At 37.7% G+C, this 27,900-nt stretch overlaps 1 protein-coding gene across 1 annotated transcript in view; it reads right to left on the bottom strand.

Annotated features, from left to right (window-relative positions):
• Positions 1 to 27,900, bottom strand: part of LOC100539960 (uncharacterized) — a 193,068-nt gene that overhangs the window by 123,973 nt on the left and 41,195 nt on the right. Inside the window, exons 7-11 of the mRNA XM_031552754.2 lie at positions 25,751 to 25,817; positions 25,268 to 25,444; positions 14,463 to 14,549; positions 11,450 to 11,533; positions 6,635 to 6,804 (exon numbers count right to left, since the gene is read on the bottom strand). Coding sequence (XP_031408614.2) covers positions 6,635 to 6,804; positions 11,450 to 11,533; positions 14,463 to 14,549; positions 25,268 to 25,444; positions 25,751 to 25,817 — 585 coding nt within the window. The remainder of the gene's footprint in view (positions 1 to 6,634; positions 6,805 to 11,449; positions 11,534 to 14,462; positions 14,550 to 25,267; positions 25,445 to 25,750; positions 25,818 to 27,900) is intronic.

The raw sequence follows: 27,900 nt of genomic DNA, 5'->3' as shown, positions 1-27,900 counted from the left end.
CCTTTAATTCTCTCATTTTTCCCTAAAGCTGGTATCTATTTTTAGGTCTGTTTTGCAGATAGGCAAAACTGAGTCATAGTAACAAATTTGCTTGTTACAGCCCCATAAAAACCGATGTTTAGTTCTGAGGTTACAGTCAACATCTTTCTCAGTCCTGTTCCTTTTTCCATCTGACAACACAGCACTGCCTCACAAATTTGTCTGCGTAATTGTAATCTAAAAGCATAATCTTTAGTTTTATTCAATAACTTCCCTTTATATTGGCTTTTACGTCATCTTCTATTTCAAGCATGCCAATACAGTTGAACACTTTGTAATTAAGAAACATTCACCAACCATTAGTATATGAACAGTACAGCAAGGGAGATAATTTAGGCACACTTTACTGTATAGGTGACTTAAATACAACAGTGAAAATTACTAGTTGAAATGTCTAGAAATTTTTCCTTACAGAGAACAGGTCCGCTCCTGCAAGCCCCCATCTTGTCCCATTCCTTTTCTGCTTTAAGTAAAATGTGCAATCAGCACACATTTTCAGCTGCAATGTAAACTCTGTTGGTCTCACCTGTTCCCCAAATGCTAACATGAACAATGATATCATAGTGTCAGGTTATGAAGAAACATACTGAAATGTATACATTCAATGATATGTTCTCATTCTAAGTTCCAAAACCCGTGTCCATTCTAAGAGTCTACTACAAAGGTCTTTCCACTACTAAATTATTCTATACCATGAAGCAGAGCTCAGAAGTACACATTTATCTCAGTAAATGCAACTCTAAAGTAAGAATAGATTCCTTTCAGCAAATTCAACTCTAATGTATGACCACAAAAGGAAAAACGCACAACATTTAGACCAATTAATTTATCTGTAGTTCAGTTAGACTTGTGTAGTCTATCAGCTCTTCTAAGGAGTCTCCTGTCATAAAAGCTAGTCTACAGTTCTCTTAGCTACAGCTGGAGGTACAGATTTATTTATTTTTTTTTAATTTTATTCATTTATTTTTACCAAAAATACAAATTAAACTTGTCTGGGAAAAGAATCTGGAAAATACACGTAAGTGATTTTTTTTTTCATTCTATTTATTTTTTCACACTTTATGCCTCTATGCATCAGTAGTGCTATTTCATTCCTTTACAATATTGATGTGAGTTCTGCTTCTTTTAACAGGTGTTGGTATTTGATGTAGTCACTTAAACTTCAGTAAGACTTGGCAGTCACCAATACTCTGACAAATCTTTCCAGTAGCCTCTGTTTATTGAACCATAGAAAAGGACTTCCTTACTTGAGTCTGTGTTAAGATAATGAGCCAGAGAGCTGACCAGTCAAATTACCTTAAGCATCAGCAAATGCAGTATCATCAGTTACAATATCTGTACAGTTCATTGTTCCAGCTCAATAGAATATCAAGAATTGTTTTAGTTATTTAATTTCCCTTCTGATCTTAAAAAAAGAAAGAAAGAACACAGTAAAAAGTAAATGAAACCCTTTTCAGTGAAGTATAAAATATTTTCACATGGTTTTCATTACTGCTACCTAATTATTTACTTGACTTAAAATTCATATAACTCCTGAACAAAACAATCAAAAGAGAATTGCAAGTAAAAAGAGAAGCTATATCAGTATTGTGGGCTTCCCGACAGCACAGAGGTCCTTGACAAACATGTAAAACATCTTTTGTGAAATTCTGCTTCTGAGATTTATTGCCCCCCTTTCCCTTCCATTCTCTCTGCCTCCAGAAGAAATCTGTAAATCTGAGTGTTCAGAAGCAATAGAGAGGAATCTTAGAACTTTGGAATGCTCCCAAGCTTCCCACTGATGAAGCAGGAATGAGCCTGACAGAAAAAAAGATATTTAAAAATGTCAGATTGCCATTGTGGAGAAGTCCCATGGCTACATATATGGTTTATCTTCGAGTCTGCCCTGTGAGTGTTCATAGAATCCCTGATGGTCATAGAATCTCACAAGGCAGTAAGAAAATACAGAGTCCAATGCAATAAACCTGACATTCTAGGCTCTGAGAAGTTAACCTTGTGTTTTTCCCTTCAAGCTTAGATTTCAGCAGTGTGCTTTTCCTGCAGTCCTAAAGCAGTCTACCTAGCAGGACTATTATGAACTTGATGAGCATATCCTAATGATATACTCCAAGACAAAGTGCTAAGCTCTTCTGATGGATGTAGATTTCAGTCTACCTGTGCCCTTCTTCTTCCTTAATAAAATGGAGACACACATATTTCCTATTACTTCACATAAATGAAATGGAAATCATTATATCAGCGGGTGGTGATGCACTGGAACAGGCTGCCCAAGGAGGTTGTGGATGCCCCATCCCTGTAGGCATTCAAGGCCAGGCTGGATGTGGCTCTGGCCAGCCTGGTCTGGTGGTTGGTGACCCTGCACATAGCAGGGGGTTGAAACTAGATAATCTTTGAAGTCCTTTTCAGCCCAGGCCATTCTATGATTCTCTGATTTTAACAGACCAGGGAGAAGCTTTGAAACTCAGATGAGAGTAGCACATAAGTAGCTTAGCTACAGCAAAGTAACCCACCTTTAAGGTGTGATGTAAAAGAAACATTATCAACTTTTGTATTTTTAACCTACGATTCTCAATAAAACTAAAGAAATGACTAATTGGAACATCACAGCCATATAAAATCTTGGCAAATGTCATAAAGGAGCAGCCATGTTTCAGTGCAGAAAAGTCAGATTGCTTTTAGGTGCATATATTCATACAGGCATCATATGCACACAGATGATCACACAGGATGGCACAATTCTTAACAGGCTACAGCTTTAATGAGGGGGAGGTCTGTAGATACCATTGGGATAAAAATGACAGCATTATCCAAGGGTGTAGAACATGCAAGTAGATGTGTGTTTGTGTTTTATATGTCTGAGGCCTTATTCCAGTGAATTTTTTAGAGGAAAGATACATCGTTGTCTTTCACAGTACCAAATTTACTCACGTTATCCAGCATTAATCAATGGAAAACTAATAATCACAACATCATATAAATTGATCTCTCTGACAGGGCAAGGATGATGACTTTAGCCCTGTAAGAATATTAGGTCTGAGGCCCAGAGGCATTAACTGTTGTTTTACCAAAAGGTAAATCTCTCAATGAAAGGCAACATCACACTATTATCCAACCTGCAACAAATATCTCATTTACTACCATTCAACTCCTGATACCAAAGAGTAAAACTTGCACTTTGCTTCCAGAGGTTCTTCATTAATTTCTATTGAAGACATGTATCTGATTACATCAGACATAACTGATTATATGGCTGTAATGATCAAGTCCTGCATGGCATTATGCCAGCACAGAGGATTAAAATGCAGCATCTGAATTCTACAAAGAAAGACAGGTTGAGGACAAAATGTACTTAGTCAAGGACACTGGGCAAGACACAGGAAGATGATGGCCAAGTAGGAATAGATATCCTTGATGGCTGAGGAAATATTGGTCCTTATAATTGCACCACTCTTTAACTTCTAAGAAAACATAAGCTCAAGTAGTCACTTTTATTGTCTCTGCTCAGAAGCAGCTGAAAATCCTTATAGCTGTACTTTTCCATGGCATTTGAGCCAAGGATTGGCAAGATTGTGTTGTCAACAAGTGCAGTCTCACCCGAATCTCCAGCGTTTGCTACATCCTCAGCAGTCTCACATGTTTTGAAAGCATCTTTTCTTTAATCAAACACATTAAGCCAGAATTATGTCAGGTCTCTCCTCTGTACATTTCTCTGCTCCGTACAATCTAGTTCTGCCCATAAGCATGTATTTCTCTATTATCTCATGGTAATGCATAGCCTGCTTTGGTTGCACCTGGAACACAGTCCCAAAATTATGATTTTCTATTAATACTGTTCTTTTTTTTTTTTATTAAAAGCAAATGTCACTTCTTGAAATCTGTAAGGCTGCAGCATAGGCTGCAGGAAACAGAACTGCATTCAGAATTTAATATACTTCAGTGTGTTTGTTAATCAAATATCTATATCTGCTTTATGTTTCTTTACAACAAACTATTGGATCTCCCCTTATGTTTTTCTTGTTGACCTCAGCTATCAGCTTTTACATTCTCAAAACAGAATATTAAACAAAGACTCAGATTAGAGTTTTAGATCTAAAATCTTGCAAAGCCCTTTTTCATTCCCCTACAGAAAATGCATCAGCTGTTTCAAAAACTTTTAATCATGATGATCTCACACGCTGAGCTTCTATTTAAATAAAAGCCACCCATTTACAATGAAGCTAAAAGCAGAGGAGGAGAGCACTGAACTATAAGGTAGAGAGTTAATGCCAGGATGTCCTTATTGTGCCAATGCTGCCAGCAAAGCTCAAGTGCAAATCAAATGCCTTATTGGAGAACATTTTTGGCAGCTTAAAAAGAAGCAGAGCCAACTCAGGTGTGTTTCTGAACCTCAGTTATGAAATCATTCTCATGCACTGTAAACTATCATTTGTTATTTTTAACCCTTGGGCTCCCACTTTTTGTTTTCATTTTGTCAAAGCAAAGGAATGTGAGAGATGTCTATTAGACTCCTTCACTCAGCCTCAGGGTTAATTACTCAGTTTGGTAGACATTTGAAAATATTATGTTACCTCTAACGGCAAAATTGATAGAAGCTTGTTTCAGGCTCACTTTATGTCATTGTGGCAGATTAAATTAACTAATCATAAATTATGCTGGCTAAAGTACATCTGTTACTCACTAAACCTGCAGATGGAAGGGAAGGATTTTTTTTTCTCAATACAAAGTAAATACCACAGAGTGAATTAAAGACTTTTTCAAACCAATAAATGTACAATCAAGCAGCAAAAATTGGAATTATCCCAAAGATAGCAGTGGCAGATTCTAAAGAATAGGACAGCACTCCAACACCAATCTTGCAACTGCTACAGAAAGTACTCAGCACTGCAGTACCACAAAGGTTGATTCACACACCATGGACAGAAGGCACATTAAAGACCAGAGTGTGCTCACATTTTTGTTACATGCACTGGAATACTAGTATGACATAATACATGCATATTTGCAAGCTCAGTTTCCAATGTCATCTTGTTTTTTCTGTTGAAAGCAACTGAATGTCCCATTTCTGTGTGCTTCCAAGTTAAGGATGGGTACATAAACCAACGAGGTAGAAGCCAATATAGATTTTATAGTGATCCTCCTGTAATACTCAGCATTGTGCAAATGTGATGCAAATGTGACATCTTGTACCATGCCAGTATGACTGAATTCCTGAATAGCACTTGGACAGCTGAAGTCAGAGATTTTTGGGAATAAGGGATGGAAAACAGTCATTCACAATCTTTTCTATGCAGTATAAAGCACTGAGTACCCATCTGCAATTACAGAACCTATCCTGATTGTAGACTAGCTTAATCACTTAAATAAGGATTTTCCTTTTTTTTTTTTCCCAAGCAAAATAAGGTTAAAATGAAATAAGTGTGTCTAAATGATCCTCCCAATAACTATGTTCAGAAGGAGGGTAAGTATACAACTGACAAATCTATTGTGTTCTTTCATGTGCTGCAGAGACTCACAAATATTTGGGGGAATCTGAATAGCCCAAACTTAAAACGAAAACTCTTGACATAATATAAAGTCTTCTGGAAAATTGCTATACCCAAAGTTCAACTGTTCCCAGGTTCTCACTCCATCAGCCCTGTGAAGCAGGTGATATTTTTTCATGTTCTCTGAACAACTCTTCCCAAATCACCTTCCATGCATAACACAATGAAAATGAAATCCAGAATGAAATACAGCCACATTAGGGTTTAGAGGGAAGGAGCAAGGAAGGGAATTGTATCCCCACATACATCAGCAAGGCAATGATGAGGCTTGTCCTGCAATGAAAAAATTCTAAAAACTTTCTCTGAAAATAAAAGAAAGCTTAGATCACCATTAGTCACTGGATAGCCTATTTTAAGCCCATCAGAGCCAGTGTTCCGTTCTCATGTTGCTAATTAAAAATGATAGATTCATCAATTTATCTCTCTTCCTGTCCCCTAGTCTTGCTATGAGATTTTTCATTGGGACAAATGGTAGTTAGGTGCCCACAAGTATCATTTCAGCCCTGAAAACTTGTGTCTTTGTCAACATGAACACAACCATGTCTCTTCAAACTATGAAATAACAAAAAGAAAACCACAGGAAGCCTTGGCGCCCTGAAAAGACACAACAGATTTATAAACTGGGAATAATTGTAGCCTCTCTACAATAAATATTGCTACATAAATCCTTCCTGGATTCCAATCTGAACTTCCTTGTTGATAGATGAATAAGCCTCTGTTAAATTTGTCAGAGAAAGATGTCCTAAGCTTAGGCTCTTGACTGAAACTCAACTGCAATACTTACTGCAGAGCAATAAGGAACACCGTACTATTTAGGAAAGGAGCAATTAAAGCAATCTGTTTTTATTCATATTGAAATAGAGACAAAGACAAAGGCTCTGCTATTAGCTAAGCAAAGTGACATGAAGCAAGCCGATAAAATGGGTTATCTTTTTCTCTTTCAATATATGTATCATTGGGCAGTGAAATAGAATTGGGGTGTACAAGGTCAACAAGCCAGCATCAGGTTATGAAGACAGCGATAAAATTATCTCATAGTTCTTAAGTCTGACCTGTTCCAGTGAAAAGCTGCCAAACATAATTATGTCATCCTGAACATCTCTCTCGAACTGTTCGATATATGAAGGAATCACTTCATCTTCAAGCTCCTTGTGAAGGTCACGTGTCTTACTGAAGCTGACAGGCATCACGGAGTCTGAAAAATCTTCACTGGTGACAGGGGCTGCTTGAAACAAAAGTGGTGGAATCTCTCTTAGCAAATGAGATTTCATACATCAGTTAGTACTTCTTGGTTGCAATGTTTGGTCCACCAAAATGCAAAGACAACAATTCATACCACAAAATTAAAAGAAATAAGTAAATATAAAGCAGATGGCAGATTCCAAATACCATTACCAGGAAAACTATCCTTAAGAGCAAAGTCAGCATAAAGGAACAGCTTGTTCCTTAAGAAGGTCAAAAATGACACTTTGGAAATCCATGGTCACTTCACTCCCCCATAAATAGAGGAATTTTGATTTGGAGTGACTTTGGTTTTCATTCCTGGGGAAGATTAGGAATAACTGCAATTGGAAGGGAGGCTTAGGCAGAACCACACCAAGCATTTCATCTTCCTCCCACTCACTCTGAAGGATCAGATTCCTCCCCCAGGTGTGTTCACACAGCTCCCACCTAATTAATTGGGTTCGGTTCTCCTCTCACCCACATCATTCCATTGATTTCTCTGCTATGATGTATACAGAACCGAAGGGTAAGTGCTGTATGTACATAAAAAATAAATCTCATTCAGAAAGCTGACCTAAAAGATAAACTTTCCTTTTTAACTGCAATTCAACATGTTACTTAAAAAACACATCTTCTCATTGATATCTGCTGCAGTACAAACATTAGTAGGGCTCGTAGATAATAAAGACAATTATTTTCGCTCATTTCTCCATATCAGGATCAGTAAGATATGACAGATATCAGGTTGTCCACATCTGACTTCATATTTCTGTGTATAAGTGCATGTTTTTATAGTTCTTCTTGCCTTTCTCTACAACAAAATGACATATCTAGTTATTTGCCTTTCTTTTTCCCTACCCTAAGACATGAAAGCAGTTAAAAGACTTATTTCTCCTTCTGCTTTGATGTCCCTCATTCTTTAATGAAGACCAGAAAAGGAAAGATAAAACTAAGGCTATTAAAATTTTCAGTTTTGTGCATTACTCATTGTTTAATGACTTTAATTGTTGAGCCTTCTGAGCACTTAAATCACCTCAGTGCCACCAACACACAGGAAGTAGTTTTTTTTTTTTAATTTAATTACAACAGGATACAAATTCAAAATCACATTGGAGGAAGTGTACAGTAGATATAAACAACCTAAACCATTACCTTAGGGTACACAGAATCTCTTCATGTAGCATCTTACAAGCCTAATGAAAAGTGATTTGACCTACAACTATTAACTGCAAAAACAAAATGATGTTTACATTTAAATTTACTGTAACATTAAAGGTTTGGCTAGCACAGAAAAAAGTCCAGGAAGCACTGGAAATGAAAACATTGCCAACGGCAGAGGATGCAGCATTGCCTGTTCCATACTGTGTTGACACAACGGGCCATATGCTCAGGTGGTATAAATCAGTTGCCTTACTGCTTTCACAGGAGCAGTGCAAGTTTACATCCTTGGAGGACAATACATTCCCATTTCAGATCTGCTGGGTGCAGATAGAGTCTTTGTATATCAAAAAAATGGAAGAAAAGCATTCCGTCTGCAAAGGCAACCATGCAGCGATTCATCAACATAGCCTTCCTCTTTTGGTGTTTATCACTGTTGTGAGGAACTGTATCAAGTGGATTTGGTTTTGGTGGAAGACACTAAGCGCATTACTGACTGTTTTGTGGAAGAAGAACTAAAGAAGAGAGAGAACATTTTCTAAAGCCTTTCCAAGAGAGATAACTGCTAAAAATACAAACATAAATTATGGCTCAGATTTGAAAATTATTTGATGGAAAGACACATATGATTTAAGCACCACTGGAAAAATTGAGCTGGAGACAAGGAGACAATGTGGTTGTTCAGTTGGTAGCTCCTTCCATGCTGTTTTACAAAGGAACATCTGAAACTTGGTCACCAATACATTGCTTCAGATCTGAACTGACCCAGCATTGTGCTGAAAGAGGCTCCAGCTGCTGCCTCTGTGCAAATCTTGACCAAAAGAAAGTCTCCACCTCCTTGCTGACCAAATTAGCCACTGTTAAAAATGTTGATTTATATGCACAGGAGGAAATGGGTGAAAATTTGAATGAAGTTCATTGATAGGTCGATAACCTAAGTAAAAACTGGATTCTGTGAGATCTGTGTCGAACTTCTCATTGCTTTGACTGTATTTAATGGCACAAGTCATACCTTCAGTAGAATGTAAATCATTTCTCTTCTTTCATTAAGGCTTTATTTATCGGTGCTATGATGTAATTCAAAGAATCTATCCAGTATTAGCTTGGCTGCTTTTAACTTCACTTACTCCTACATTTGTCCATCGGATAGCAGTGGCTTGTTTTCTGAGTTGGGACTTTAAAGGACAGGTTCACCAGCTTATTACAACTTAATGCAAGTTTGAATGCATAAAGCACCTATAAACTCCACAAGGAAAATGCATTTTGGCTGCTTGATTCCAGAACACTATTTAATAAAAAGAAAACATACCAAAGGCTCATTTATCAAACATTTTGCTTTGATTTTTCTGCTGTTTTCAAAGAAAAATGTAATAAAAATGTTTTCTATTCTATGGAATCTGGCATCATTTAGATATACATGAATCACCATTTTACATTGTTTGACAGATTTTATTCCTAGGTAAAAAATGTACAGTCTACATCTTCTCTAAAAAGCAGACAATCAACATTTTAGGTTGATTATAATATGATATAACATGTACCACAATAGTGACCAACAGCGACAAAATGCTTTAAATATGTAATGATATAAGTTCTAAGAGCCATGTTCTTTCTTTTCCTTTGGGAATCATTTATTAATTAGGACTGTATGACTACGTGATTTTTCAGTTCAGTGGTCAAATGGAAAAAAAGAAGCCTTTCTATAACAGTGGAATCAAATGAAACCCAGCTTTCTACAATTTTTTAGATGTCTAATTAGGGTCAAATTCTCATATTAGCTTTTCCCTCAGTGGAGATTTGTCTGTTTTGCTCAGCTGCCCACTTTCATAAAACTGGTAGGGAACTCAGACCTGTGAGATTTGTTCTCTGTTAAAAAAAAAAAAAAAAAAAAAGGTTTTGGAAAAGGAAAACAGGTTCTGAGAAACAGACAGGCAGAAATAAATACAACTCCATACAAATACACAGAGGTGAAGACTGCGCAAGCCTCATTTACTCAAGAAAATTCTGCTCTTCTCAGAGTTTTATTCACCAAAGCCATAAAGAACCCCATTAATAACTTCAGGTGGGAAAGGGTGCAACATTCACCCACAGCACTACTTCTGATGCCTATATGGTTCTTTTTATGAAATAGAAGTGCTGAGACAAGATGGCAGCAGGCTGCTGCAGCTCCCACATTCACTCCAATCTTGTATAGGCACAGGGCTCTGGCATGCCCATGGAACATAAGACGTTGCTGTTAGTGTATTTGCCTGCCCTTGAATTAAACCTGGCAGCGAGATCAGGGCTCCATGTGCACAATACCCACCCTTACAGCAGACCTAGAGGGAGATCATCATCCTCAATGCACATCACATACATTCAAATGGCTTTGGTCAAGGAGAAGGTAGTTCCAAGATCCTTCCAGAGGCAAATGCAAGGGAAGAACTGATTCTAGGGTGTGATTAGTCTGACCAATTGAGAAGCACATGTGTTAAGTGAGATAAACTGCTATCCAGAGCAACTTCTCTGACCCTCTCCCATGAATTCAGGGGGAATCACAGCAGCATAGTTTCAGAAAGCTAATTGAAAGGGTATTGGACCTTACCTGGGGTGGTCTGTAAATGACATCAAGACATTTTCCTAAATCACACAGGGATATTTGGAGGATAAGGCTATGGAAGACCATGAAATGCTATAAATATTGGTAGAAGGAGCCAGTGTCCATCTTTCCTACAGAATTAGTATTGACTTCACCACAGCCAAGTATTTTTTTATTTTTATTTTAATGCATGCTGTTGTAAGACAAAAGCAACACACAACCTGCAGCACTGCTATAAGCTTTCGCAGCAATGTGGAACTTGAAGTTAACATGCATCAGTCCAGGACTTCCTAATAATGCTTTAAAGATCCAAGTTTAAGCTACATGCATGAATATGCTGGTTGTATTTTATTTTCCTTATATTTAAAATAAGACACAATGGGTTTCAAATATATTACTGATATGAGTAATGGCAAATCAAGGGATTTTGCAAACCCAGGCAAATGAAAAGTTTGCTTCTTCTAGAATAAAGTGACTCACAAACTAGTCAGGAAACAAGTTCCTGGATCTCCAGTACTGTAGGCAACAGCCTGCTCTATCCCTTTGGATATAACGGAAATATTACAGGAAGTACCATACAGTACAAAGAATAGCCCACTTATTTATGGGCTTAAAAAAAAGACTTAGATTTCTAGCTTTAAGCATGTAAGCAAGGACTTTTCCAGTCTTCATTCCTGTGGAATTTAGCAAGAGTGAAGTAGCATAAAGAAAGCACATCACCTAAGTTATGCTTAAAACCACATAAATGGGACTCAAACAAAAGCGTTTGGGGGAAGAGATCTTACGTCTCACAGTGAAATCACTGTCCTTTTTTTCCTTCTGAGTTCAAAGGGATGGATTACCACTCTCCCCTCTCACTCAGTCTCAAGAGAATTTTGTTTTCATTTATGCGTATATATATATTTACCTTGAGAGTCCATTATCTTGCTTGCTTCATCTAGAAGCTTCATCAGTTTACCATACAGGATTTGCTCCTCAAATTTCACAGGATCTTTCAAAACAAATAAAAAAACAACAACAAAACAACAGTGAGACATCTAATGATTATTTGCTTCTTTCAGCAGTATTTCAGAGAACATTATTTTAAAGTATAAAGAAATACAAAAGAAACACTTTGACATACAGATTATTTTTTGTAGTGTAGAGCTTCATAGCAGAGCTGTCATTTTCTTCTGAGTTATGAACGACATTTTAAAATGAAAAATATATAATTGCACATTTTTCAAAGGTGATCTACATTATATCTTAGTCTGTACTGAAACTGGCTTTCTAATTCTGCTAGTAGACTTGTTGAACTGATTATATATATTCAAATTGCCAGGTGAAATCTATTTTACTCATAATAAAAATCAAAGTACCTCATTTCTTCTGTAATATGATTTTGGATCCTTATTAAAATTTTTACCCTACTGTCCATAATACTAACACATTATCTAGCAGGAGTAGATATTACAATATACTGTGAATTTTCATCTTGGGACAGATTCATCATTCAAATTCCCAATAACATCTGCAGATTTTTAAACAGAGCAAGGGTCCTGGACACACATGTTCCTTTTTTCCTGGATGGAAAGAGAAGGAATGTATGTATCTCCAAGACCATCCTGGACCAGACTTCATTTCTGACCTGTTTTTACTCTGTCTACTACATACAAATACAATTCTACTTATGTAACATTTATTCTGCAAGGAAAAAAGGAAATGAGGCAAGTAGCCTGTTCATGAGTATGTGTGATAATGAGTTGTTGAGATGTCTGTTGTCAAATTAAGGGATGGACAGATTCATAGACATACAAATGATCGTGAAACTGACATTATGGCATTCGCGTATCACATTTCACTGCCTCTGAGTTGATTATACTACAGATTTTAGGAGGATAGAAAAATCAGCATTTTATAAATGACATTATTCCAGGAAAAGAAAGATATTACAGTCCTACTCAAATAATTAGGTATTTGGGGTCTTTACTTATATTCTCATGAAGTTTTATTATGTTACTGAAGAGCTGTTACTGTTTTTCTGTCTGATTCCACAGTGGATTGTACAAAAGAAAGCAATTCAAAATTCACCTAAAATTGCAGTGTTGTCTTCAACATGCAGACCAAAAGGCTCTACAAAAAACAGGACTAACTAAGTTAGAAAAAGTCAGATAAAAGAACGGAATTCTCTTCTCCACAGTTTACTAGAGATGAAGAGGAGCAAAAAATTATTTATTTCTATAATGCTTGCATTCATGACATAGAAGTTATGCATCACTAATCTCAAATAAATGCTCCCACATCCAACCTGCCGTCTATTGATGCTTGGTCAATACAGTGCTTTAACTGCTCTGAAAATGTCAACACAACCAACTTGAGGCCAGTACTGTCACTAGTCGGTTTGTAATAAACAGGCCTTACCCTAGATTTGAGTGAAATTTTTGCCAGGGAAGAAAAAGGAAGAGCATCCAGGGTCAGCTACACATGTCTCTCAAGTTTGGCAGGATACACTATTGTCTGGACTTTCTTAAAGCTTTCTTCCAGATTAAAAAAAAAAAAAAAATGATTACATGTGTACAGCAGTTCTTACATGGCCAAAAGAGTGTTTTTTCCTGACAAAAGCTGTACTACCTTGTATCCCTGGTGTCAGCACTCTACCGCACAGGCTTTTAGGCACATTCACAAGGATACAGAAATCTAATCCACTTTTCATTCTCTGGATACAAAGAAGATCATGATTCATGAATCCTATTCATAAGACGAACCAAGGCAGCATCGACAAAAAAAATCTTTCACTTGAAAACTCTGAGCCAAAAGCTGACTTCTAAAGATCATTGCTGTTCTACACAAAGGATAGGAAAATTACAGGTTTAGGTGCAATTTGCCCCCAATAAAACTAAAATCATCATCTTGTTTTCACCAGTACACAGAAATCCAAGTTACTGATGCACACTAGAGTGTGTTTTTTTCTGTCACATGTGGTTGCCTGAAAATTTAAATCTTGGTATCTATGCAAATAAAAATTTCCCACAAATTTCCAAAGTGACTCATTTTGAGACTCTGCAGTAGTTTCATACCTACACAATTTATTTCCACATATGCCTACAACTGTGGGTCTAGAGAGGTTCTGCAGTAGAAATAAGCACAAGGTTTGACAAAGTGAAGGGTTGGGGAGGTAGAAACTTAGAAATCAGCCTCACATGCTATTAGGAGGTTTGTGCTTAACTACAGGAGATTGGGCCAAAGCATTCAGATCACAGCTAAGCACTTCATTACCATGATGATGTTCTTACCTAAGCCCATGCAAATTCAGGCAGGCCCGTTCCCACCCTTTTTTTTATCTAAAAGTGAAGGAGAATTTCCTCTGTGCACAGGAAAAAAAACAATACCTCCTGGTTAATCTCTCTCATACCTATGCATAACTTCTCCCAGCACTGCAATCACACCCTCCCACTTCTTGCTATCACCCACAGACAACAAAGCGGAATATCTTGGCTAAACTAGTAAAAAGAGGCCTCCAGCTGGGAACTCTGGACACTGGGGTTTCTCTTCTGTTAAGCAAACAGACGTTCAACTTATTAACAAAATTGTTGTCTAACAAAGGCTTTGGGTTGCAAAACCTGCAGCTTGGTACTCACTTGTAGACTAAGTATGTTAATTAAAAAGAACGTGGTGTAGACAGTTTTCTTGGAGCATTTATTATTATTGCTATGGTGGGAGAGTGAATACAGCACCGCCTCACTTTTACCTGTCCATTAACTCACTGTCCTTGATCAAAGACTATGCATACTGCCTATCATGTTCAGAGCAGGTAAGACTTATAAATTAAATTGTAAACCTCAATATTTAAATGGAACTGCATACGTGATCTTTGTCACCTCATTTTCATGAATGGAAAAGAATATTCTGACACCAAAATTACATACTTAATTCTGCCTCACCTTCTTCACTGACCTCCATCCCACACTGCCTTGGGTTTATTTCCTCATCCATCAGCAGGTCAAAGTAATTTCTGCTGTACTCATTTCCTGTGGAAAGCACACGAAGTAAGGGTCAGTGATTATTAGAAGCACATGAACCAAAATGTTAATTTTGAAATCGACACCAGCAAGCAAAGGGGCATTTTTTGCTACTTTATAAGCTTAATTTTTTTAACAAGTCTTCTAAGCCTACTAGTACTGCAATTATCATCTTGTGAAAGGTCAGAAAAGGTAATTCTGGAAACAAGTGCACTTTATGTTACTTTTACTTGAGAACTAATGAGAAAAATTCTCAAATTTAGATGATGGAATGATAAGAAAAAGATAAAAAAATTCAACATCTCCAACATAAGCCAAATTATTCTTGAAACGCATTTTGCGAGTGAATTACCCATACTGCAGATGAATTTGTGTTTCACAGCTGACCCCTCCAATTTCAACAGCTTTAAATTTCACCACTGAGGTTTCAACGTCTGGTGCATCTTTAATACTGTAGTCAACCACAGAAGTGTTTAATTACAGAGGAGATACTAGAAAACTGCCTCATTAATCTGAACAGCAATAATGTTTAGTTGGGCTAGGTAGCTAATGCAAGGTTTTGATGGGATAAAAACACTCATTTTAGCACTTTCCATTTCAACAGCTAGTTGTATGTGTTCTTTAGAAACTAATCAAGTTCACACACCAAAAAAAGTCATTTGTTAGACTTATCAAGGAGCAACACAGCATCTAGCTGCCTGGAGGAGCTCTCAGTACTATCAGCCAGAACAATTCTTTTTTATACAAGAGGGAAAGGGATGAGCTTTCTCTCAAATTACTGCTTTCCTTCAAGAAAATTGTTGCTTTATTAAAATCACCCTTACATTCACTTCGTTTTCAAGAACGGTAAATTATGACTAAATAGAGAAAAAAAGTAGAATAATTAAGTCCATAACAAATTGCAAAATTCATTGAACAGGGCTAATACATAAGAGCTAAATGCGCAAGGGAGTTAACTCATCCAACATACACTATAGTAGTCTGCAGTATATTTGTTTTAGGATCAAAAATAATCCAAACAGCAACTCCTTCTCAGAGACTAAATGAAACTTTGATATGAAACTAGGTTTAATTTATATTTCTAGACCGGCACATTTTGACTGTCAGTCTCTGTTCCTTCAGTGTAGTAAGTACAAGAACTGAAAATTTGCTTTACCTTGAGGTCGCAATAAAGAAAAAATAAATGAGTTTCATTTTTGTTACTTTATCTGTCAACAACTACTAGACTGGTATGAATCTTGGCAGTATGTAATCAAAGTCTTATGTACTGCAATAACACAGCCATTCTACCTTATTCACTGTAATTGTTTTTCTCTATCACAAAGCACCATGATGTTATATGAACACCCCTTCACATATCAGTAAAATAATTCACCCATGTACTAAAGAAGAAAATGACGATACATCTCTATTCAGTTACTTCATAGTCATAAATGTAAATAGCTGGAAAGTATGTGTTGCAAACATACAAGCAATAGTCAGCTAGCACAGGCTTTCTTCATGGTCTTTATATCACAACAGATTCTACTGAATTTTAATACACTATATTCTTTATCCCTTGGGTTTGGGACTAAGCTCTGAGGAGCAGACTTTTGCAGAACTCTTCACGACAGAATAATTGGCATTTAGGAGGAAGTGTCATGTTGTATTTGAGTCTACAAGGCATGGAAACTATTATTTGAAAAAGAGATATACGGAGAAAATTATTAACGAAATTGGGTTTGGTCCTCTCTGAAAAAGCACAACCGTAACCATTTTCTGTGGAGCACGAGACATTTCATCAAGAGCTTCGGCTCAGCCAGGACAACACACAACTGCAGACACAAAGTCATACAGAAATAAACAGAACAAGGCTTGATTTCTCCATAGCAATGTTCAGTCTTAAAAGTCCATACAGATGGAAAGACTGGTAAATGTCAGAATCACTGACTTTATAGAAAATGAGCTATTTTAAACTACAGGACATCACAGAAAACTTAAAGAGAGGCTTTCTGAAGAGAAGAAATCCCTGCAAACCTCAGATGCCTGCTCTAATCTCATTTTACTTTTTTGTTTTCCTTTCAGCTCAACATACACTGAGAATTGAACAACACAGCTCCAGGTAGTACCAGCAGCTCTGGACTCTGGGCTGGTTCTTGGTTTTGTTGGGGGCAGGGAAGGTTACTTTAGATTTAAAATATAAAATTATCAATTTTCATCAACATAACTTACTGCCCAAGGCATTTTACTAATAACATTTTGTGAGCACGTGAATGGATTACTAATCATTTCACGTTTGCTTTTGGAAATATTTGAAAGTGTATAACATGTAAATTAACAGTCCACTAAGGAATTCACATTGCTCTGCTTCATGGTATAAACACAGTAAAGCAAATGTTAATACAGAGCTTGCTCGCAGGTATTTTAAACAGCAGCAGACAGCTTGGTGCTTTCAAAAAGCAAGTTATTTTGAATATCTGCTGCTGTGAAGAGCTAACTGACTTTGGAAACGTGTTTTATTTGCTTCGAACCAGAGAATCACTCAGAACCCAACAACTGAGTTTGAAACTCTATTCATTCCCTTCAAAATTGTGCTACTTTATGTGGAAAACACAAAGGATAATTCAGAATATCAGAACTGAAGAGCAAAAACAAGAATTATCTATAAGTTCGAATAAAAATGGAAGGAAGGGTGTTGGCACAATAGTGACCAGGTGGGAATTTGTATAGTTTAATTAAATCAAGAGGAGTTGCTAATAAAATTAGCATAATCCTTGAACGCAGCCCATGGGACTACATGCACATTACTAGGATTGGATGAAACTCTAAGATGGCTTTTAAGTTAAGATGTCTGTAGTCAATTATACAGTCCACGTCCTGAGAATACCACAGAAATGGTGTAAGTAAGTTGCATTTCTGCAAGATCTTCTACTCCACAAAGAAATCAGACAGCCCATACCAATATCATGTCATGGGTACAGTAAGAATTTTTGATGACAGGCAATTATTGCATTGTCCCCTATATTTTATTACTGATTTAAGTTTTGAGTTTAATGAAAGGTAAATAATAAAACCTCACCGGATGGGTTGAGCTTCTCTTGACCAGTGTAAAAATGAAGGAATTACTAATAACTAACTGGCTGATTACTAGCTGCTTGAATAGGCATTCATTTGTGCTTTTTTTTTTTTTCAGAATGATGCTTAGAGACAAATACAAAAATTGCTGCATAAACAATTTTTTTGTTATGAAATGGTATACACAGATCATGGTCTGAGCCAACTTCCCTTAGTAAGTAGGAGCCTTCCCATTTTAGGTAGCAGCATGGTCAGCAGGTATCCCTAACAATGACTTAGTATTACATTACTGGTGTACTTTATAAGGCAACTCATGAAAGTCTTCTGAATAAGCCAGAGGAAAGACTGATTTTAGTCTGAGATGGCATTTTACCTAAAATGCTCTTGAAGCACAGCAGTGAAGCAATGCAGATATGGCCCTTTGGGCTGCCTAAGTATAAGATTCTGTGTTTGTTTCCTGGTTTCTTTATAATGACATGCAACCACAAGAACATCCTAGCAGCATCCTAGAGCCAAACTTGAATACCCTCTAAGAGAGGTGCCTATCTCAATTTGGCTTGGGATTGGGAGGGGAAGAGGAGAGATTTCAGATGAGATTTTTAAAATTTACTTAAAACTGGAAAATAATTTAGGAAAGGTAGAAACTTTCAGAACAAATGTTTTAAGTTTTTATTCCAAAATTGTGTTGCCGGATTTACACACATCTAATGAAAATGTTAGAAAGTTTTCATTTTAAATAAGACAGTGATTTGGTATGTAATCCACAAATTAACAGTAATTTTCTGTTCTTGTTTTGCCAGAAAATAATAGAAAATTTTTACAAGTTAACCTGAAATTATATTTTAATTTGGATTTTTGGTTGTGGTTACTGAAGCACAGTATCAGTTATGTCTGCCTCCAGTTGTGGCCATTACAAATGCCTTCACTGTAATATATATAAGCTGATTTACATTACATATAAAAGCTAAATGCCTTAAGTAAGATAAATTACTATTATTTTGCATTTAGATCTAAAATTGTTACCTATAGGTGTAGATAAATATTATTTATAACGTTCTAGATACAGACCTAGAATAGGATTGCTGGGAAGCATGAAGTCATTTCAGATTATCACCAAATATATCAGGGAGTGGCTGTTTTACACGTGGAACTTCAAATTTTAATAAGCACTAGAAGAATTCAATGAAAAAATAGGCTTCAATGGCATCTTCAAACTTAGAGCCATGCAGCAAGAGCCAGTACAGCAAATTCTATCTTGAAAACACAGCTTGTTAAATACTATCATCAAGTTTCTTTTTTATTTTTAAAGTTTAAAGGTATCGTATGTCATTTTCCTTATCCTCAGCAGAGACCGTAGGTAATGAGCAAACCACATAACTGTGTCTGATGTTTATATTGCAAGTCTTGAATAAACTTACTTGTCAGCTTTGACAAGATGCTGGTGAAGGGGGCCACTCGTGCTTGAGCAGCATGGCCCATGCTGTGCCTTGCCCAGCCCTTGGGAAACACCACACTCTTTGCACCCACTTTCCTTTCCCCCCAATCCACTCCTGGAAGACTCACCACATTTATCGTTGTGCAGATGTACAACATTCCTTTTCCTACGAGCAACAGAGGGCCCTGTGCTAAGGAAAACCAGTGTGAGACCTGCTGCTTTCCTGGGGAAACGCTGCTGGCTGAAGACTTGAAGAGAGATTTACTGTTGTTGCAGTTCATCTAGGAATGCTGTTAGATAACATGACATAGGTCAGTGGGGAAAATGAAGACCAAGTGCTACCAGGCTGGTGTGCTCAGCTGATCCTTTGCAACGCAGTCGCATCAAAGGAACTTTCTGGGACAGTGAGAAGCTTAGGGTTTCAACAGCACTACTATGAAGCAAACAATTCCCAAGTGCTATAAATTAGCCTTAAAAACATATATCCAGTCACCTTCTGAAAGGGTATTTCCCAATTATAAAAAGCATCCATTCTTCACAGTTCTTGTCCCCATACCTCTCACAGATTCAATTTTAGCACATTACTTAGATGAGTGGCACGGTATCCCTGTTGTCAAAATTGCATGCAATGGAACACGTTTTGCACACTACATTACACCTTGTGCTGTTCTGCTGATTTCAATTGGATTACACATTGTGTAATTCAACGCAAAATTACTTCCAATGACAACCCTTTTTATTCCTATGCATACATGGTGATCCATCATGCCCTGCATACCGGGTTTGGCATTTCCATTTCGAGTCCCTGTTGAAATCAGAAAGCATGGAACCATAGACACACAACTTGAGTTATTACATATAAACTTTCTTGTTGCTCAAGAAAAAAAGGTACAGTTTTGATTCACATTTCTAGCTCCATACTTTATGCAAATCTTTATGTCCAATGCAAATGCCAATGTCACAGGCCCCATTTTCTTCACAGGCAGCATAAACATGAATTCCCAGCAGTTGCCTGCTTTTTTTTTCATCCATGCTTACTGTCTCTCCAGTGGGTATCTAACAACTCCTTAGACTGAAATTAGACTGTTCAAAAAGCCTCAGTTCTCTCTTAACAGACTGGTGTTACTGATGCTCTTGATGGTATTTTTATTATCAAGTTGATATCCCAGGTGGCTCCTTCCCAAAACCCTTTTTGTCTGCACACTGATCAAAGTTTTTGTTCACTTACACGTTTGAGCAGAAAAAGGCTTATTTTGTCCTGCCACAGCTGAACTACTGCCAGTAGTAACTCGTCCCTTAGCAAAGGCTAAGAGCTCTACTTTGGCTTTTGATGAGGGGCAGAACTGTTCTATTTCACAGTGGGAGGCTCCTCACAGGATGCAGGCAGCATCATGTTAGATATGTCCAACCCAGCTCTGCAGTTAGGAGGTGGTGCAGGAGGAGACTACACAGAGACACTAATTTGCTGCCAGAAGCAGTATAGCCATGTTAATACCATACCTATGCTAATTAGAATAGTTTTTGGTCTTCAATTGAAGCTTTCCTTCCCTCTTTTTTCTTTTTAAACGTTGTTAATCTCTGTGGGCAAATTTATTGGAGCATGATATGAGATGTTAACAGTGCCTATTGCAGATGAAGTGGTAGAATTAATTAGGGCTTTTGATTTTAGGAGATAATCTAGTTCTGAAAAAGGATTTGTGTATTGGGGAAGATAGAAAAAAAATGAGCACTCCTCATCATCTGGAGACAATTCAACCTGAAACATCAACATTTAGGGTCAGACTGCCTCTAGCCTTTGTACTACTGTGAACGGTACAGGAGAAGACAATTAGCCTTCCTTTCATCTTTCATGCAAAAGCCACAGACTATCACAGCCTCTGAAGAGGCCGGGTGCAAGGTGGATCATGTAATGGTAGGATGCTTGGATAGCCCTGCGCCTGGATTCTGCAGCTTGCATGCGTAACTGGCATCCCAGAAAGAACACAGACTAATTTGTTCTGACATACATTCCCTCTGCATGCCTGGGCTAGAAATTTCACCTATCTTGTAGAAATGTGAACAGTGCCATCCCACAGAGCTCTTCTCGGGATTAGCTGGACCAGAGCCTTATAGTTCTGTGGCTGTGGTGAGCACCAAGTAGTACAAACAGCTATAAGCCACTAGCAAATTAACTATTCACAATAGCTGAGGATCTGAATGCTGGAAAAGATTAATGTTTGTTTTGCAGGCCTATGATAAAACACTAAATACATAGCCCTTTGTTAAGGGATTTCTTGTGACATACATCATTCATCCAAGGTTGAGCAACTGCCTTCGTGTTCTGCCTTCAGCCAAAGAAGGCAGGCAGTTTCCTGGCGGTTTGGTGCTTCCGCCACGGCAGTTTGCCAGGCACAGAGTTCACCAAGCCCACCTGAACACTTGGGAACTCTCCCAAGTGTTTTGGATTTAAATACCTCTGGAAAAAAGAAAATGGGAGCTCACCCTGATTTCAGGCGCACCTGAAATGTCCATCCTTTACTCCAGTTATGGGTAATGTGATCCTAAATATTTTTCTATTATCTGTTTATTGACTATTTGACCTCCCACTGGGATGACTAATGTGAAAATTTCTGGCAAATGGAATATTTGCTGAGGTGAAGAAAGGAGGAAGGAGCTGGTTGGATGTAGTCACAAGTAAACTCCGAGAATTTTCAGGAACAAATAAATTGCAAAAATTGCCAGGCGGCCTTAATTTCATGAGAAATATGGGAAAGAAACAAACATGATGGTTAGGAGCTATCAGCAAAAGGTCAGTGTATCATGAAGAGAAAATACAGTGGTTAGAACCCACTGTAACCATTTAGGTGCCTGATAATTGGTAAAAATGAGTAAACAGCCAGTTCCCTTACGTCACTATAACATTTAACAGCAACACCAGGTCACCATCCTATAAAAGCAGTAATGGAAAGCAGACAGCAGAAAGTTACACAAAAGCTTATTCTTGAATAATTGTCTACTCTTGATGATAACACTGGGAATATGGTCCATCACTGAAAATATGACAGTGAAAGAATAAAATGGCCTGACAAATGGAAAAAATGGAGTATCAGAGTCACGAGAGCATAGAATCATAGAATATCCTGAGCTGGAAGGGACCCATGAGGATCATCGAATGCAACTCCTGGCTCTACACAGGACTAAATCCTCTGTGAAAAAATACTTGAACTTTTTAAACTGGAAATATTTCATCAGCTATTCAAGGCAAAACTCTGTTCACACACTCATTTTCAGGTGATGTACTGTTATCTCAGAAAAGGGAATGGAAAAGTCAATATAGCTCTATCATACCTGTGAATTAAGGTGGTTAGGGGCCAGCTGAAAGCAAGCTGCAATGTGATGGGCTTCTGCACAGGCTATTTCGTCCCTAAATAATCCTTATTTTGCACAGTGTGTCAAATTCCAGGAAAAGACTTTGAGGCTGTCTTGAACACACAGCTGATTATATACACTCCTCTCTGGTATTCTCAGCACGGAGGTGTGTGAGAAGGCATCTCAAAAGTACGTGGAGGTTTTTCTAGAGAATACTTCCCTCAAGCAGTCACAGAAGGAGGAACAGGCTGTGACACTACTGTAGGATGGAGGAAATGCTAGCACTCCTGTAGCTATTGTTTGCTGCCATTGAGGACACAGGTGACAGGTGGAAAGACAATGGAAAGGCAATGACATCCCCGCACTGTGCCTCCAAGGGCATAGCATTAAATCCAGCCTGATATTTACATAGTGTTCTAAACCTGTAATCTGCTAAACACTGCAATTAAATAATTGTGCTTAAGGTTATAACTGCTTTTAGGTTGTGTAGTTTAACATCAAGAATTAGAATTGACCAATGCTACTCCCTATCAAGTAACCTGGATTCAGCCTAGGGTCTGAGAGCTAGAGGAGAATCTCGTGATCATGGACAGGACCATGAAATACTACCGTTCACTACGATCATGCCATACCATGCTTTTCTATGTAGTTGGCTTTTTCCATTTCCTCTTTAATGAAGTATTACTACACTTGGGGGTGGGGAAAATTAGCTCAGGAGGTACCAGAAGGTGTAGTTCAATTTTCCCCAGGTTTCTGGTCAGGCTTGAAGCTGTTGTTTTGTTAGCAGCCCATGATAAGTTTGAACTGGCCCCTGTGACTGCCAAACAAGTCCTGACAGAAGTTAGACTAAGAATTATTTAATGCAAGATTGGACCAGATGATCTCTAGAGACCTCTTCCAATCTAGACTTTTTTTTTTATGATGACATAAATGGATGACTTTTTTTTTTTTTTTTAACAGCTGCATGAATTAGAGGCAGAGCTAATGTGAACAACTGGTCTGGTTAACTGAATGGGCAAAAGATTGCGAAGGAGAGTGAGTTTGGGGAAACAAAATATTTAACTCTCACTAAGCCTTTGTCTGCCATTCAAAGCATTTTGTCAATCAAACTGTTCCATTCCAGGCAAAATTAATTTCAAAATTAATTTCTGTTCTGTGTTTCAAAAAAAAAAAAAAAAAAAAAAGGGTTTTGGTGTTATAATTTGTCTGGTTGGTTGTTGTTGGCTTTTGTTGTTTTTTTAAATGATACTATGAATGATGAATTCACCATAATGGGTTTAAAAACACATTTTAGTCTTTAAAAGTGTTCCTTTCTTGAAGAGACTATTCATGAATTTCTGAAGCAGCAACTGAAAGTATGGACAGACTCCAGCAAGCCCAACTTCATTTTTACCAAATAGACTATTTCATTAAAAAACAATCAATTCCTTTGTCTCCTTAATCATTGTTCTGACAGGCTGCAGAGAGAATTCCTGCTCCATGTGGCACTATGCAGTCACGTGAAAGCTAAATGGAAAGCCAGACCTAATTGTGAGAGAGGCTATCAGGAGCCATGGGCTCTCTGGGCCTGTGAGGATAAAATATTAACACAACAAGGTCCAGAGTTTTAAAAGCAAATACCTGGAGTTTGGCTCACCAGCCTGTACTTACATATTTAAATACCTGGGTGAGTACTCAAGGGTGCTCACCAAATGGCATTGCTGCCTGGGAGTTTGATAGGAAGCACTGGGTGAGCTGGATACCTCAAAGCTGTATTGTTTACTTTGGTACCTTGGGAGATTTCAGGCTTTGTATGTACATTCACATACTCATGGTTGATTACAATCCACTTGAAGATAAGGATACTACACATTCCTATACAATTATATTTTCAGTGCATATTTATGGAAGATTTTTAGTCTGATTTCAGAAACGACTGCTTTCACTTTAGAACTTAGTCCAAGATTTTCCTCATAAAACTCATCAGATGTCTCTACATTCTTTTTCTCACCTTCTTCCTCCTTGTATTTTCTCACCAATCCAGGTTGGATGGAGTCCTGGCAGCCTGATCTGGTGGGCAACAATCCTGCCCACGGCAGAGGGTTGGAATGGGATAGGCTTTAAGGTCCCTTCCAACCAAGCCATTCTTTAATTGTATGATATTACTAAGTAAAAAAAAAACATTAGTCATAACATTCAGTGGTAATAATAATTCAAAATGGAGTAATTAAGCAATAGGTTAAAAGCTACCGTACCTCTGCAATATAAAAAACTGATGTCACCAAAGATCCTAATAGTTTGCATTACCATAAATAATGAACATTGCTTCATGAGACAGGATCTTTTTTGGGTGCCACACCACAGCTGAGCTTAAAAACCAGGTTGTGCAGGATCACTTCCCTGGAAAAGCTGAGCAAACAGGACACTCTGCTCTAAATATATGAGCACAAGTGGCTGAAAAAATATAATAAAGCAGAAGCAAGATGCCGATTGACTGAGGGCATATGGGAGATCTGAGGACAACAATCAATCACTGATCTGTAAGCTGTTTAAAGCTACTCAATGCTCGGGAGCCAGCAAGGGAGCAGCATCTGTCTGCTACAGCGCCTCCGAAATCCAACCTGGTACAAATTAAGGGGACTCACCATAAGAAGAGCTGGCTCCCCGCACTCCCATCTGCTCGGGGGGAGCACCATGCAACCTGCATCCACAGTAAGGGGAGCCAGCCGAACACAAAAACGGAGCACAGATCCCTAAACCTGCAAGCACCCAATGTTTTCAGAGGCGTTTGGGGCTTTGGGGGTGGATGTTGGGATGCATCAGGATGGGAACACCCGGCGGAATGTGCAGGTTCGATGAGGAACGCAACTGCTGTCACTCCGTTTGAGGGTAATCCGGTTTGATGCCTCACCTCTTGGTTCAGCATGGGCTTGCAGCCTGAGTTTTTGTTGGTGAGCTGCAAGGGTGCTATGCAGCTTGTCATGTCTAATAACTTCCTCCTCTGAAGTCTGATGTGCTGAAAGATCTGTGCTGCTGATGTTAAAAGCTGGATTTTCAATGCCTTCTGTTGCTGCTCTCTCTTCTTTTACTACAGAAAACAAGGAGGTCAGAAGAGCACATTACAGCAAAGTGTATTTCAATGACAAGCAGAAAATTCCTTCTAGTAATTCCTTTGCTGAAAGACTCAAGTGTATCGTCCTCAAATGTCGCCAAAACAGAATTAGGTTAAAATTAACTCAGGAAAAAAAAAAAAAAAAAAAGAATAAATGATTAAAATAATTACAAATTGCACCCTGACAAGCAAGAGCAAAATTTCGCCCACAGCCATTTGTCTGTAATTAGTTAATTAATCCTTACACAAATTATGAGCAATAACTCATCAAGCAAGGCTCACCCATCAGAAATTCAGCCGACTTGGATTTCTTCTGCTTAGTTTGCTTCAGAGCCTTCTGCTGGAACTTCTGGAGGGAAATTGTTAAATGAATAAATTAGCTAAAGAACGAAGATCATCCTTTATGATCCACAACTAACACAGTATTTTAAATATGGGATGGCATTGAAATGTCATTTAATTTACATCTCTGCTAAAGGGGTCAAACACTAATTGAACAACAGCAGTGGAAGAATTAAATAAAATAGGAGAAGAAAAGTTAAAACAAATGCCAAATGAAGGTCACATTAAAATACTGTGATTTTCTTTTTTTTAGTCTTTTTTTTTTTAACCAATTTTAATTAATGCAAAGGAGCCTCAACAAATGAAGAATAAGACTGCTTTATTTTACTTGCAGAACAGCAGTGCTTCATTTAGAAAAGTTTGGTTATTCATGTTATCCACAGACAGACTTCCCTGATGCCCCCCCTTCTGCATTTCCTAAGTCCACTTACATAACCTGTAATGTTAATAATGTAACATAGCTGTTCATCGCAGGGCAGCTGAAAATGAATGAGCTTCACACTTTCGTATGAGATGATGAAATGGACACAATCCCAAATAATTTACATTGAGAGGTCGCAAAAGAGAGATCAGGGTCCAGGGGAGAGCACTCATTGCAACAATGAAAAATTAATTTAATATTAGGTATGTGTCAACAACAGCTACAGTGAAAATAAGATAACGATAGTTATTGGAGGAACCGGGTCGTTACAAGTTCCAAATTAATTCCCATGGGGATGCAAGGTCCAGAAGAAACATGGCCACATCGGTACCAACAGGAAGGTCCAAGTGCTGAAGTCTACACTGGTACAGAACCTTGTGCAGCACTAGCAAGACTTCACATGAGCTCATGCCTAGCTACAGACCCCAATAATGGATGCTAACAGTCAAAGCAGGCAATGATTATCTCAAACAAAGCACATCTGGGAGTATTAATCAAAGCCAAAATCAAAGCAAGAAAACAGCTCACACCTATTTATTTTCAAATCTCACATGGCAGTTCCTGAAATGAGCACAATTTTTTTAAACCAGTTGCTTAATTGTCCAGTGACAAAGACCACTCCTGGCCACACAGCTCCTGGAAACTATCAATACGAAAGGATTAATTACAAGAATAATTGAAAAATTGCAATTTTTAGAGCATCCATCTTTCCCATTTGATTGTGGGTGCCAATTTCCAGTAAAAAACAATGCTTGCAGCACACAATCAATAAATCTGTCAAAAACAATAGAACCATAGTACTGACAGATTAATATAGATATTAATAACTTGATATACATGTATATATGCATACATGTGTAAATGTTAGTCTGACAACAGTAGAATTCTTCTAAATGACTGCTGTCCTACAAAAATGTAAACATGCAAAAATAAACTAGATGCATTCTGGAAGCTACAGTAAGTACCAAAGCAACAGAATTAATTCTTACAAGCTGTATGTGGCACAGATGAAGTTAATGATAATTTTGACAAGAATTCAATAGGTTCAGAAAGTCACCATACTGCTTTCAATGTTTTTTCCCCAACTGAAAAATCTTTCTAAAATACACGTTGGCTTAGTGAGCACCTTTAGAATTCTATAACTCTTTCAACATTAACATATTGATGTATTACTTACATTCCTAATATTTTAATTCGGTTAGTTTTAAAGATGCCAGCAGCATTTATAAAAACACTGTATCTTAATTGTCCTTACTGAATTGTATATAATTGCCAAACAAAGCTTTAAACCTTACGTTAACAGCAAAAGAAATAACATCCAGACAAAAATTCTGGGACAAATTTTTAAACTGGTATACATCAGGATACATCTGTAACTTTGATAGAATTAAGATGATCTGCATTACTTTCTACGTATACACATATTCCTTCTGCATGTCAGATTTCCCTAGCAAAACCAATTGCAGGCTGTATTTGTCATAGTCAGCTTTGAATTGCTATATTCTGTAAAACACACACCACTTCTTTCACAATAAGAGGGGGGGGGGTGAGAAGAAGAAAGTATTCCTCTTCCTCCAGACCTACAAAATACGCACTGTGGGATTTTATTGCTGTTATTTGGCTTCCTTATATTCAGTATAGTTAGCACCAAATACCGTTTTTCGGAGAC

Source organism: Meleagris gallopavo, chromosome 3 (assembly GCF_905368555.1).
Source record: "Meleagris gallopavo chromosome 3, MGAL_WU_HG_1.1, whole genome shotgun sequence".
In the NCBI taxonomy this organism is placed as follows: Eukaryota; Metazoa; Chordata; class Aves; order Galliformes; family Phasianidae; genus Meleagris; species Meleagris gallopavo.
This window is presented reverse-complemented; position numbering and strand designations above follow the sequence as displayed.